General features: G+C 40.7%; 1 protein-coding gene across 2 annotated transcripts in view; it reads left to right on the top strand.

Moving 5' to 3' along the window:
- Window positions 1-12,384, top strand: part of NPSR1 (neuropeptide S receptor 1) — a 115,898-nt gene extending 103,514 nt beyond the window's left edge. Inside the window, exons 5-9 of one of the 2 annotated variants that reach the window (XM_073003788.2) lie at window positions 1,083-1,284; window positions 3,202-3,278; window positions 4,474-4,563; window positions 7,152-7,332; window positions 9,650-12,384. In XM_073003788.2, coding sequence (XP_072859889.2) covers window positions 1,083-1,284; window positions 3,202-3,278; window positions 4,474-4,563; window positions 7,152-7,332; window positions 9,650-9,740 — 641 coding nt within the window. In that variant the 3' untranslated portion in view covers window positions 9,741-12,384. The remainder of the gene's footprint in view (window positions 1-1,082; window positions 1,285-3,201; window positions 3,279-4,473; window positions 4,564-7,151; window positions 7,333-9,649) is intronic. The other variant, XM_078377488.1, reaches the window with a different exon arrangement.
- Window positions 12,385-14,322: the final 1,938 nt, after the last annotated feature.

Here is a 14,322-nt window from a genome sequence, read left to right as displayed (position 1 = left end):
TCAGCCACATGCCCTCCTCTATGATATCCCATTCGTGAGCAGGTGGCAGCAGTGGTGGAACCTCCTACAGATCTTAATTCCCAGCATTTGCCAATGGATGCCTTGTGTTGATGCTACCCTAGAACAGACATTTTTCCTTGCCTTTTTACCTGAAATCATTTCAACTGGGGATGTTAGAAATTGGGCCAGCAGACATTTGCATGCCAGAGCTATTGACGTTCTGCCAGTGAGTTGTGCCCTGTCCTTTCGAAAAACAAAGTCAACAGGTGTTATTTAGTTTGCTTTATTCTTCCTTACTATTCGCAAGGTCTTTCTCCCAGTCCCACCACACTCATAGGAGCATCTGGTAGGGACACAATAGAGGACCTTCTCTGTCACTGCTCCCAGACTCAGGAACCACCTCCCACAGGAGGCCAGGCTGTCACCATCTTTGCTGTTATTCTGCAAGCAAGCAAAGACCTTTCTCTTCAAGCAGGCTTTCCCTTAGTGATTGGCTGTCTGGGAGGGTTTTTTAAAAATGGGTTATTTTACCTTGTTGCATTTAAATGTCTTTTTAGTATTGATTTTATTTATCATTTTAATATAATATTTGTTTCATTCTTTTTTAATATCTGTACAACTGTTTTTAGTTTTTAATTATTGTCTTTTACTGATGTAAGCCATCTTGAATCCTTTTTAAGGAGAAACGTGGAATATTAATTAATAAATTCTGCTGTTCTCAGCTGGGATGAGAGAGACTGAAATTCAGTTGCTGTGACTGATATTTGACTGAAGTCTTAGAAACAACACACTGAAATCACAGTGATCATCTTTAGGACAATGAGATTTGACATAGCCCCTCAATTATCCTTCATCCTTTACAATAAGACATTTAGTAAACCAACCCTCAGTATTCTGAATCTGAAAATGACACACCATATATCATTATCCCACAGAATGCAACCAACAATATTTCTCTCCACACTGTGGAAAACTCTCTTATCTTATTGGCCCCCTGCTTATATTTTGTTCATGTTTGCTCATCAGACAAGATGTAAATGTATTAGTAAGATCTTTTGTTTTCTTTCCTTTTTCTGGAGCAGAAAGGCAAGCAAAAATTCTCATTGTGATTTCCTGGGGCCTCTCTTTCTTGTTTTCAATTCCAACGCTCATCATATTTGGGAAACGGGAACTATCCAATGGAGAAGTACAATGTTGGGCTGCCTGGCCAGATGAGTCTTACTGGATCCCTTACATGACTATTGTTGCCTTCCTGGTGTATTTTATTCCCTTGATTATTATCAGGTAAGGATCTTGATAGTTCATGAAGATTAATGGGATGTGATCACTTGTTCAGATGTAAATTAATAATTTTATCCTTTTCTGAAGGGCAGATCTGTGAAATCAGATCTTCAGTACTGAAAAATATGAGCAGGACCTGTAACAGAATCTTGCACTGTCTGTCCCTGCCCACTGATGCCCTCCAGACATGCCGGACTACAGCTCACAATATTCCCACCTGACACAAGAAAAATCTTGTGGTATTCTTCAACCAGGGTGGACACTACCACTAGACAGAAAGAGTTAACCTCTCTAGGCAGCAGGTGCTGAGAGGCCATGGTGGCACCATCTGGTTCTTCCTCATGAAATCTCCAACTGTTCCCTGAGGGGCAGACAGAACACTTTATGTTAAGAATCTTCTGTTACTAGCTCCACTGCGCCAAGAAAAGGAGGCTATTTCATTGTCAGTTTCGAAGAAAGAGCCAACGGCTGCTTGGCTTCTGAACATGGATTGGGATGGGTGCCATCTTATTCTTCATCTCAGGCACCTAATATCCACCCCAACTTCTATATGTGTGTCAATCCCTGACTTCCTTGTATTGAGTGGAAAGGTTTGCAGGTGGCTTCTCTTCATACATGCTTTGGCATGCTCACAACCCAAAGAATGAATGTCCTTTTGTTTGCCAATTTTGTATCCTTCTTCAGACAAGGAAAGTGAGGGGACCAAAAAAAAAAAAAAAAAAAAAAAAAAAAAAAAACAGGGGCAGGAACAAGCTGAATCAGCATCAGCTCTCCCTGCACTTGTGCTATCCATTCTCCAGGTTGCAGTCAACAGACCTCTGCCAAGCAAGTAAGAAGCCTTCACTTCTGTGTTGGGATATGTTTTGCATATCCTAGCGAGTCACTGCAAATTTACAAATTTAAAATACAGAAGACATTTAGTAATTATTTTTCATTCTGCAGCTTCAGTTTTCTCCAAAATACTGTATATTGAGCTGCTGCAAAAACATGTGCATGTTAAGCTTCACTGTTTTATCTGAAATCTTGTTTGAAATACTGTAGTTGCTTTACCTTACTTCTGTTGTATCCAGCCTATTAATTCAGTGGGTTTTTCCACTGAAGGTGGCACTGAGGTTTATCTGATATGAGGTTTTAATGGAAAACCTTGCTGTTTTGCAAACATTTAACCTGAATATAATTCCTGACTGCTCTCCCCTCTCTTGCCCATAAGATCAGCAATACTCAGTGATACAGAAAGTTGAACAGGTGAGAGAAATCTAACAGGAAGCTTATCAATCTGTCTGTGGATTTTGGATTTTTTAACAAATCGTCCACAAAGGGTTAAACTGAATGACTACATCTCTACTGACAAGATACTCAGCACTGGCACTCCACAAGGCTGTGTCCTTAGTCCACTACTGTTCTCCATTTATTCATCGGATTGCACCAATAACCATCCCAGAAATAGGATTATCAAATTTGCAGACGATACTACACTAGTAGGACTTATCTCTGGGGATGATGAGTCTGCGTATCGGGACGAGGTATTACAGCTATCCTGCTGGTGCAAAAAAAAAATCTTTTATTTAACATCCAAAAAACCAAGGAACTCATAGTGGACTATAGGAAAAAAAGAGCAGACATTCAGCCACTGTATATAGATGGAGTTTGCCAATTTTGTATCCTTGGAAGAATTTTATTTGCAGGGACTTAAGAAGCTGCAGGATAGATGTTGCAAGTGCATTGACGTTCTGGGGGAATATGTAGAATAGTGTGGCAGTTACAGCTTCCTAGCTCAATTTTTTCTGGGAGAGGCTCAATACTTATCAGCGCCCCCTTATAAATCTGGATCCAACCCACACAGTACTGGTAAATTGATCCAGAGGCATGGTTACAGTTCTTGGACTAATCTTGCTTTTGCTATTCTCTTTCTGTCTATAGTGTCATTTACTTCATTGTGATTCGGACAATATGGGCTAAGAGTAAAGCCCATGCAGTGGTTGTGTCCAATTGCTCTGGTAAGTAATTCAGGAAAACTCTTCCAAGCAGGAATGTTCATCTTGGCATTAAAAACCAGCAGTGTGTATTTACCACAGAAGTTATTAAAAGGGTCATTGCTAATCAACCAGGAGCCAGAAATATAAATGCCAAGCAGGTGCATTATACTTGGAATTATTAAAAGCATACAAATTAACAAACTGAAGGCAAGCATGCTATACAGTGGTGCCCCACACCATGACGATAATGTGTTCCCCTGAAATCGCTGTTAAGCAAAAACATCGTCCGGTGAAAACAGTTTCCCCATTGGAATGCATTGAAACCCATTTAATTCATTCCAATGGGGAAATTACCTAGTCGTCCAGCAAAGCTTGCCCATAGGGGAAGCCATTTTCCGAGCGCCAATCAGCTGTTAAAATGGCTGCCCTGTGAAGCATGGGTCTGGAAAACACAGGGCAGCTATTTTGTAGAGCCGGAAAACATTGTTGTCTTGTGAACAAATGGTTCGCAAAGCACGGACCTAATCGTCGTCAAACAAAAATCCCCCATAGGAAACATCATTTTGCGATCGCTATAGCGATCGCAAAAAAGTCACCGTCCTGTGGATTCATCGTATAGCGGGATCATCGTCTAGCGAAGTACCTAATGTGTCAAAGTACACACCCACTTTTCCACTGAAATAAACCAATTCATTTCCATTAAACTAAAGTAGATTTAGAGCAGGAAAAGCAAAATTAGGGCAGAAAATTAGTAAATGTTCTGAGAAAAGTAGTAAATAAATGGATGGTTGGATATAATTTTTAACTTTAAAGGTAGCTTAGAAAAGTTGCTTTCTAGAGTGAGAAAACTGTAAACTGTAAATCACAGACATTCCTAATAAATAGTTCTTTAGCAATTTGATCAAACTTTGCAAATGCTGAGGAACAGTTCTCTGCAGAGTTTGGGAATGTTTAGCTTTCTGGATTAGAACCATAAATTATTCATGACTGGGTTGGTGGGGCAGCCTCTCCCATGAGATTTTGTGCTGAGGTGCCCTCCTTCCCAGCTCATGAGCCTCCTTCTATTGCAGATACTCAGGATCCCTTAGCCAGCATGGCCATCATAGACCATTCTGCTTCAGGATTCTTGGAAGTTGCAATGAAAATGTAACATTTGACTCCAAGTCCATTTTCCAATCACACCCGTGTGATGGTTCTGCCTTTCTTCTCTTTGCAGATGGCAAATTCTGTGCTAGCTTCAACCGTCGAGGCCTCATATCCAAGGCAAAAATCAAAGCTGTCAAGTACAGTGTAGCAGTAATTCTTGGTAAGTGGTACTGTAGCATATGCCAGCAGCAGCAGCAGAGAAAGATGCTAAAAAACCAACCAAACAAACAAAAAAAAACTAACGCGAGTAAGTGAGATGCTGCAGGAACACCACCAAGGAAACGATAAGGGCTAAAAAGCATAGGATGGGAGAAAAAAAAAGGATCATGGCAGACTTTACTGTGCCAATAATTTAAATACAATGTAAGAGTCAAAGCCACAGTAAATCCCAGTGTATATCACACCTACACCCACTCGGTCCTAAAATTAAACTGTAGGTGACAGGGAGGGAGAGTCCAATGCAGTCTGCAATGTTTACCCTACCCAAATCAAGGGAGGTGAGCTCGTGCCAGGAAAACCCACAAAAGAATACAAACTGTAAAGCAGTCCACACAGGGATCCTGCCACACACTGAGCAACTGAAGAGTGCATAAGAGGTCACTGCTTTTCATGGCGTGTGTAAAGCTCTCTCTCTTCCATCTGCATCATCTGGTGCTACGTCAACATCTGCCTTATGGTGTCCTTACTTTTTGTTTCTCCTTCCCTGCTTGTCAGGATATCTATTCTTTTTTATCCTTTTTATTTTTAACCTTTCACAGGCCATACATTTTCATTACAACCCAGGATAGCTTCAACTGGCCCCGGAAACAGAATTAGGTTTTCTATTTTGATCTGTGGCATCCCCAAATTAATGCAAATACCTCTGATTCAACCCAGAATTTGGTACTTGCCCAAAGCTTTTGTACAACACTAGTAAATGTATAACACCATGATTCTAGGTTAAGATGAACTTATATTAATTAAAATGCTTCATATTTTTAGGTATTGTGAGATGATTTAAAAAACTCCACAGAACTTTGTTGTCAACTACATTTTTTAGAGCCCATTACCACTGGCAATGCTTGGCAGTTCATATGGGCATTGTACTCGAAAACATCTGGTCCAAATAGTAAACCAAAAAGTTCTAGCCAAATGTTCCCCATTCCTGATCATGGACATGTACATGGCAGCTAATCATATTGTACTGAATGGGACTGATCTCTGAGTACACATGTCTACGAATTAATTATTACTCTTTTTAATCAAGCTCAGCAAAAGGTTTAACTCATCATCACTAAAATCCTAAGGACTATTACCAGTGGTATATCACTTTAAACCCTTACAATTTAATTCTGAGCAGTCATGAATAAGACTAAGTTGTTATCAGAGACAGCTAGTAGACCAGACAACAAGGGATGCATCTCAAAATTTCAGAGGGATTCCCCTCTATTTTGGTGAGTAACCACCTACATCTGCTAATCTGCAGTTCTGAAATTAATCACAGAAGTAAGTTACTCCTGCCTTCCAAGCTATTTAATTTCCTTGTCTCTTATTTAAACTTGAGTGCTTTATTTGCTATGGAGAGCAGAAGTTATAAACTTGAAGAATCCCTGGCTTAAGGTGTTAGGGATTAGATTGACTTGATTAGCTTGGCTGTTAACACAGAGAGCTCATAAAATAGTGTTCCCTGGTGTTTGATAATGATTTAATTAGATATACTATTGTGTTTGATTATAGTACAGTACCTAAACGTTCTGTTTGGCCAGATTAATCCAGAGCGATTGGCAAATTGATATAAGAGTGCACCACACTCTCCTCTTAGAGAGTTTATTTGCAGACACGGTGCACAAATGAGGCTGTTACAGTTGAACGTTCCTGCTCCTTTGTCAGTGAACCTCTGGGAATTTGCAGGAAATAGATTAAGCACATAGAAAAGCATAATTTGGTTCATTGAGGTCCATAAGTAGACATAGGAATGCCTTTGAGTTTCTCCGCTGAGAAAGTGTTGCAAAGCCATTTCAGTTTTTTAAAAGCTGTAATCCACCGGGTAGGTGGGGCTCGTCAGCCATGGAAGGCAGCCCATCTAGGAGAAGGAAAACTCCAATTTCAAACCTCCACTGCCTTGTGGCCATATCCACTCATGGAAAAGGCTTCAGGAGTTAACCTCGAGGCAAAATCCGGAGCTGGAGTCCCGAAGGCAGCATGTGTCGTTCTGCCAACTCCTGCGACATTGCTGGAACCAGTTGTATTGGCTCTTGCCTTTCCATTGGACCATTTCAGCAATGTGGAGAGGGGGGATCTGCTGCTTGGGTAACAGCCTATCCTCCATATTACCTTACCCGGGCTTCATGCTCTGGAGAGGACACTCCTCAATACAGAGCATGTTACCATAGTCTCTCGAGACTGAAGGATGCCTATGCAATCCATCAAAGAGGCTGTTCCCGGTTAAAATATATCCTTCTTTAAAAAGCAAGCAAACCATTGTGTATTTTTTTTAGCGGTGGCTGCTCTATTATATACTGAAAGCCAGATCCTGCACAGAAGTGGTCATGCAGAAATCCACTGACATCAACAGGTCTAGGGATACCTGGTTGTTTCTAGAGGATGACACTGGAAATGGACGGATCAACTTCTTCAGAACTAATTACATTTCCCTTTGAAAAAAATGTGCTTGTGAGAGTTGCCAAGACAATTTTGCTCAGAACTCCCAGGGTGACTCACAAGATTGAACAAGGTCAGGTTTCCAATGTCTTTCTTCTTTTCTTGCAGCTTTTGTGCTCTGCTGGAGTCCTTACTTTCTCTTCGATATCCTGGACAACTTCAGTGTCCTGCCTGAGACCAAAGAACGCTACTATGCAGCAGTGATTATTCAGAACCTGCCAGCTTTAAACAGTGCCATCAACCCTATCATATATTGCATTTTCAGTGATGCTGTTTGCCATGCTTTCAGGTGCTAGAAGTTCCCCTAATTTATTTTCTTTAATTACTTTTACTTTTGTATCCATCTTTTCCTCCCAGTTGCTCAGGATGTTTCACATGCCCACTCTTATCCTTTCATCAATCCTATAAAATAGATAGGATGAGAGATAAAAGTATTCAGTTGTTCATTACTGCACACACCATGCTTTATGGAGAGCATCTTGCCCCTCCAGTCTTTGTTGCAACTTTGTACAGGTGGGAAGCAACAAGCCTCTGTAGACTTGTAGCTTCCATATGTAAAAGGAACAGTGGAGAGGAGAAAGGCTAGGTGTTCTCCTTGAGGTATGGTGAATGTAAAGGAAGAGCTGAATATTACTTTCATGACTGGCCCAATGCCCCTAGAGAGCATGCTGTGGGAGGTGACTGGGTACAATTCAGATTACACAGAAAAAAATTGCATGGAGTAGAGGAGGAAGGGGGGAGAAGAGGATCTCCTAACATTTCCTAGACTGTCCTTTACCTGCTGTGACTGACACCAGTCTTTCTTCAACCTAAACCAAAACTCTTAAGGTTCCTGGTGATTTTTCATTCCTTTTCAAATCTTTCTTTATGCTGTTCAGGGAAAGAAAGAGGAGACATCTTGCTTTTATTCTGAACAGGTAGTGATGGCTTTTGGGATTCCAGTTATCTCTCTTTTCTGAATGTATTTGTCTAATAAACACTTCATACACCGTATTTTTCGCACCATAATACTCACTTTTCCCCCACAAAACAGGGGGGTGGAAAGTCTGTGCGTCTTATGGAGCGAAGAAAACAGATTATATTTTCCTGTTTTCTTCTCCTAAAAAATTGGTGTGTCTTATGGAAAGGTGCATCTTATGGAGCAAAAAATACGTATTTTGAGAAAAGCAGGCACGAGTGTGGTCTCTTTCCAAAGGGAGAAGTGTGCCATGCTAACTATTCCAATATTCAGGGTCTGAGACCATATGTTAACTTAGCTGTTGCTTACTGCAGTCCATCTGCTAACACATGCTTATCCACCTCATGTGTTTAATCTGTTCAGATCTGTAGCACCTCAATAAGACTTCTGTGTATAGTGTGATAAGCTGACATTAGAAATAGGATGCCCTGACCCTTGGAAGTTAAATGTTCAGGAATCAGGATCTCTGTGAAATTCTTTGACACTGTCAAGGACGTTAGAGAAAAGCAGTAATGTGAGGCTGTCAGAGTATCAATCCTCCCTTTCAAAAGGATAAATACCACTATGCTATGAGAGGTATGGGTGCTTCTGTTACAGATACATGCTTGTGTGGCAGTGGGTATAAACCTAAGCTTCCTGAGACTGCATGAACAAGGAATATGTTGAACATCATGGGTGTCTGGTAGGGAGACAAGGGAGGGTGTTTCTTCCCCAAATCCTATATTTGATATCTCTTTAAATGAATATAGGTGCATTAAACAAACACACACTCCAGCTATACAGAGGTGTGTATAAGCAGAGTGATCACAGAGACCAGTGAGACCAGTGAAAGAATAGCTGGTTCCTTACTCCCTCCCTCAAATTGTTTCTATACTAGCTGTCCAATTTTCAGATGCAATGTGGATGTGCTGTACTGTAATTGTATTTTTTAAAAAAGAAGCAAACTTGTCTAAGAATGGTTTGCAAATTGCATTTTTATTTGACCTAATCCATCCAAGTCCTACTTAGAGTGGTCCTGTTGAAATGAATGGGATTGTTAGCCACAATTAGTTTAAGTTCCATGGATAATAATAATAATTTATTGTCATTGTAAGTATATACACATACAATGAAATTCACAGACACCCAGAGAACAGACACATGCACACACATAAAATTCCCCAAACACTCCCCACCCACTAAAAGTCCCCCACTAAAAATACAAACATCTACACCGCAGGCCAAGTAACACAGTCCAACTAATTATTCACTACTGGTGGTCTTTAAGCTCATTATTAATTGCAATTATAGCTCTGGGATAAAAACTATTGAGAAAACGTGTGGTCCGAGTCTTAATTGTTCTATATCTTCTGCCATATGGTAACAGTTCAAAAAAGTTATAAGCAGGATGGGAAGAGTCTCTCAGGATGCTATGTGATTTCCTTAGACAGCGGGATGTGAAGATGTCATCCAGGGTTGGTAGCTGGAGCCCGATGATATTCTGGGCAATTTTAATGGTTCTCTGTAGAGCTTTTAATTTCAATGCTCCTGCTCTAAGCAGGACTAATGTTGGATTTAGGACTATTTGGCTCATTCTGTAAAAGTTGATGTGTCTACCACGGGCATCCTGTTGACTCATTTCAATATTTGTTTGTTTGTTGTTCTCCAGGCAGAAGAAAAGATCGGAAAATTTGGGGACTTTCAGAGAGAAAACAGAAGGGCAAGAGATGCATGTTTTGTCCAAGCCAGAATATATTTGACTATAAATATGAAGGGTGAAAGTGAAAACATTGCAAAAAGTCTTTGTATTTTTAGAGCTGTACACACTTGTGGGCAATGTATGCTTCACCGAAGCAGAAATCAAATATTAAAACTGTTTCCCAGATTTGCAACTTGCTGTTCCTTTTCACCCACATTGCCTATCTCAGTGTAAATAGAGCACTTCCTTTTAAAAATATGGTGTTATATTTCTACACAATATAATTCACATATAATTCATCATATATGTATTCCCACCTAAGTTAATAGGTTAGGTGATGAAGACCGTATAAGGATGATATAAGAAAACAGTTACATTGCTGGAAAAAGCTGAACTTTGCCAGGATAAATGGCTTGTTTGCAGTAGCCATGGATACAGTTTTGAGTATTTCTGTAAAGCATGTGCAATAGTCCAAAACATGTGCAATTGCAGAACAGGTAACTGGTAAGAATTAAGCTTGCAAAATGGATGTAATCTTTTAAGACTTTGTACTGGACTGTAATATGTTTCCCACCTGTCTATGTTATTTTGACAATCTTGAGCTCTTTCTGTTGTGTGTGGTCCTCCTCAAATCTGGAGACCCCTTCACATAAGGTAGGACTCAGCTGAACCCGGCACTTAATTCTAGCCAGCAGAAGACGTTTGCCTTTGGGAAGCAGTCTGTCTGGTGGGTCACAAGTTACATAGGGCTGGCCTGATATGACACACTGACAAATTCCATTCTTGCAAAGTTCCACTTACTGTTTCACATCAAATTTTTCAGCTGGAGGGAGCGGTTGGAAGGAGCAGCCTTTGGAAAGGTTACTTTTTTCTATTTTTTTTTTCAATCCAAAAAGTCTCCCAAAGATGGGGAAGGAGGTAGTATCAAGAGGGACCTTTTCTCCAGATATCTCATAATTCTCAAGTCCTAACCAACACTCTTACGGATGTGGTGGTGCTGCTGGTTAAACTTCAGAAGCCTCTGTGCTGCAAGGTCGGAAGACCAGCTGTCATAAGATCGAATCCACGCGACAGAGTGAGCTCCCGTCTCTTGTCCCAGCTCCTGACAAACTAGTTCAAAATCATGCAAATGCGAGTAGATAACTAGGTACCACCATGGTGGGAAGGTAACAGTGTTCCATGTCTAGTTGTGATGACCACGTGACCACAGAAACAGTCTACGGACAAACACTGACTCTACGGCTTGGAAACAGGGATGAGCACAGCTCCCTAGAGTCAAACACAACTGGATTAAATGTCAAGGGGAACCTTTAACTTTAACCAACACTCTCAATATAGGTTGTTGTGGGTTTTTCGGGCTTCTTGGCCGTGTTCTGAAAGTGGTTCTTCCTAACGTTTCGCCAGTCTCTGTGGCCGGCATCTTCAGAGGACAGCAAACCACAACAACCATTAGATCCCGGCCGTGAAAGCCTTCGCGAATACACTCTCAATATACTGCTGAACTGAAACTTATTTAAGAACTTCATCTGGGAATTAGAAAGAATCTGTAAACCCAGTAAAGGAAGAGTAGTTGCTTGCTAATAAGACCACATCCATAAAAGAGAACTCCAGAGTATCCATTCTGGTTCAGTGATGCAAACTGGCTACAGTCTTTCTAACAAAGGCCCAAATAATTTCGTTTCTGCTTCAAGCTGTTAAGCTTCAACTGGCACTGAGATTTCCCCCCTTCTCTTTGCTGGGTGGGGGCTTCCTATCAGACCTTAGGGCAAGGAATACCCATCTCTGTACAGTTTAGGGCCAGGAGGAAATAAGTCATCCTTTGACCCTTCCCTTTGAGTCATCCCCATCCCTATCCTGTCACCACCCTTGGCTCTCTCTCTCTCTCTCTCTCTCTCTGCACCTAGTTCCCTAGTTCTGACAGGCTGACAATTCTCTCACGGTACCACTAGATATGTCACATCTGTGTGACAGGGACACCAGCCACAAAACATTTCTCACAGTTCAGCAATTTATGGAAAGCCACAAGGTTCCCCACCTCTGACACATAGATAATGTATCCCATATCTATCAAATGTGGACATCAACAATTCCTGAAACTGATATGCAACTTTTGTTTAGCTAAAATATGCCAGCCACACTCTTCCTAGTGGCCATCAGGATTCACAAACAGGAAAAGTTGCTTTTTGGACTACAGCTTCCAGAATCCACATGGCCATGTGCTTAAAAGTAACTTTCCCCATGTCTGTTGGGAACTGGGGTGGGGGGGAGAAGAGACTCACAGTGATGATCTTGATAAATGTGGTGAATGATATTTCACATTAATATCAGGGAGAAAATGGTTTGCCATGGAGGAAGACATTTCTGGAAATATCCTCATGGCAACGATAATGTATGTGTTATCTCTTATAATTCCCTTCCAGCGTTTCTCAGGGAAACCCCTTTTCTTGGTACAGCAATGTTTTAGAAAAATTACCTTTCCTTTTGATTTCCACAATTGAAAAACTATAGAGTATTAATTGTAACATCAAGTTGCCAGTATTTTTCAGATTTGTATCCTCTGTTGATCCAAAATTGCAGCATATTTATCCAGTATTATTCTGTATTTTTAAATTTCTGTTGCTGTTAAGACTTGTTTTTCTGTGAAGTGAAATTTATTGAAATTGTTTATGTTTAATATAAAACATAAAGAAATAAAAATACATTCTTTTCTGGCCATGTTATCTTTTCAAAATAAATCTTAGCAAGCCATACTCTTTTGCATAATTCCCTAGAATAAAACAAGAATATAAACAAGGCAAGCTACACCCAAGGCAAGTGATATAAAAACACAATTTCAAGAAAATATAAATGGTCCACACTTTTAAAATAAAATAAAAATATGTTCTGTAAGTAAAAATAAGTATGTGGCTGTTTATAATCCATGACTGCTGACCCATTAACAGGAAAGATTGCTGTGTCTTCTTAAACATATGAAATTTCTCTTCTGTTATTGTTTAGACATTAAGTCATGTCGAAATCTTTGTGACCCCATGGAGGAGAGCACGCCAGGCCCTCCTGTCTTCCACTGCCTCCAGGAGTTTGGTCAAATTCATGTTGGTACCTTCAAGGACACTGTCCAAACACCTTGTCCTCTGTTGTCCCCTTCTCTTGCCTTCACACTTTCCCAGCATCAGGGTCTTTTCCAGGGAGTCGAGTCTTCTCATGAGATGGCCAAAGTACTGGAGCCTCAGCTTCAGGATCTGTCCTTCCAGTGAGCACTCAGGGTTGATTTCCTTCAAAATGGATAGGTTTGTTCTCTTTGCAGTCCAGGAGACTCTCAAGAGTCTCCTCCAGAACCACAATTCAAAAGCATCAATTCTTTGGTGGTCAGCCTTCTTTATGGTCCAGTTCTCACTTCCATAAATCGCTACTGAAAAAACCATACTTTTGTCATCACTTTCCTCCCAAGAAGCAGGTGTCTTTTGATTTCGTGGCTGCTGTCCCCATCTGCAGTGATCATGGAGCCCAAGAAGGTAAAATCTGTCACTGCCTCCATATCTCCCCCTTCTATTTGCCAGGAGGTGATGGGGCCAGTGGCCAAGATCTTAGTTTTTGAATGTTGAGCTTCTGACCACTTTTTGTGCTCTCCTCCTTCACCCTCATTACGAGGTTCTTTAATTCCTCCTCACATTCTGCCATCAGAGTGGTATCATCTGCACATCTGAGGTTGTTGATATTTCTTCCGGCAATCTTAATTCCGGTTTGGGATTCCTACAGTCCAGCTTTTTACATGATGTATTCTGCATATAAGTTAAATAAGCAGGAAGTTAATGTACAGCCTTGTCATAAAGCTTTCCCAATTTTGAACCAATCAGTCGTTCCATATCCAGTTCTAGGTGTTGCTTCCTGTCCCACATATAGATTTATGAGGAGATAGATAAGGTGGTCAGGCACCCCCATTTCTTTAACGACTTGCCATAGTTTGCTGTGGTCCACAAAGTCAAAGGCTTTTGTGTAATCAACGAAGCAGCAGAAGTACTACAGATGTTTTTCTGGAACTCTCTGGCTTTCTCCATAATCCAGCGCATGTAAGGAATTTGGTCTCTAGTTCTCTTTGAAATCTAGCTTGTACTTCTGGAAGTTCTCAGTCCACATACTGCTGAAGCCTACCTCATAGGATTTTTAGCATAACGTTGCTAGAGGGTGAAATGAGTGCAATTGTAGGGTAGTTGGAGCATTTGTTGGCACTGTCTTTCTTTGGGATTAGGATGTAGGCTGATCTTTTCCAATCCTCAGGCCACTGCTGAATTTTTCAAATTTGCTGGCATATTGAGTGGAGCACCTTAACAGTGTCATATTTTAAGACTTTAAAGAGTTCAGCTGGAATGCCATCACCTCCACTGGCCTTGTTGTTAGCCATGCTTTCTAAGGCCCACTTGACTTCACTCTCCAGGATGTCTGGCTCAGGGTCAGCATCCACACTATCTGGGTTGTCCGAGACATCCAGATCTTTCTGGTATAATTCCTCTGTGTATTTTTGCCACCTCTTTTTGATGTCTTCTGCTTCTGTTAGTTCCCTACCATTTTTGTCCTTTATCATGTCCATCTTTGCACAAAATGTTCCTTAAATATCTCCAATTTTCTTGAACATATCTCTGGTTTTT

Source organism: Pogona vitticeps, chromosome 6 (genome assembly GCF_051106095.1).
Source record: "Pogona vitticeps strain Pit_001003342236 chromosome 6, PviZW2.1, whole genome shotgun sequence".
Classification (NCBI taxonomy): domain Eukaryota; kingdom Metazoa; phylum Chordata; class Lepidosauria; order Squamata; family Agamidae; genus Pogona; species Pogona vitticeps.
The sequence above is the reverse complement of the archived record's forward strand: the minus strand, read 5'-3'. Positions and strand labels throughout refer to the sequence as shown.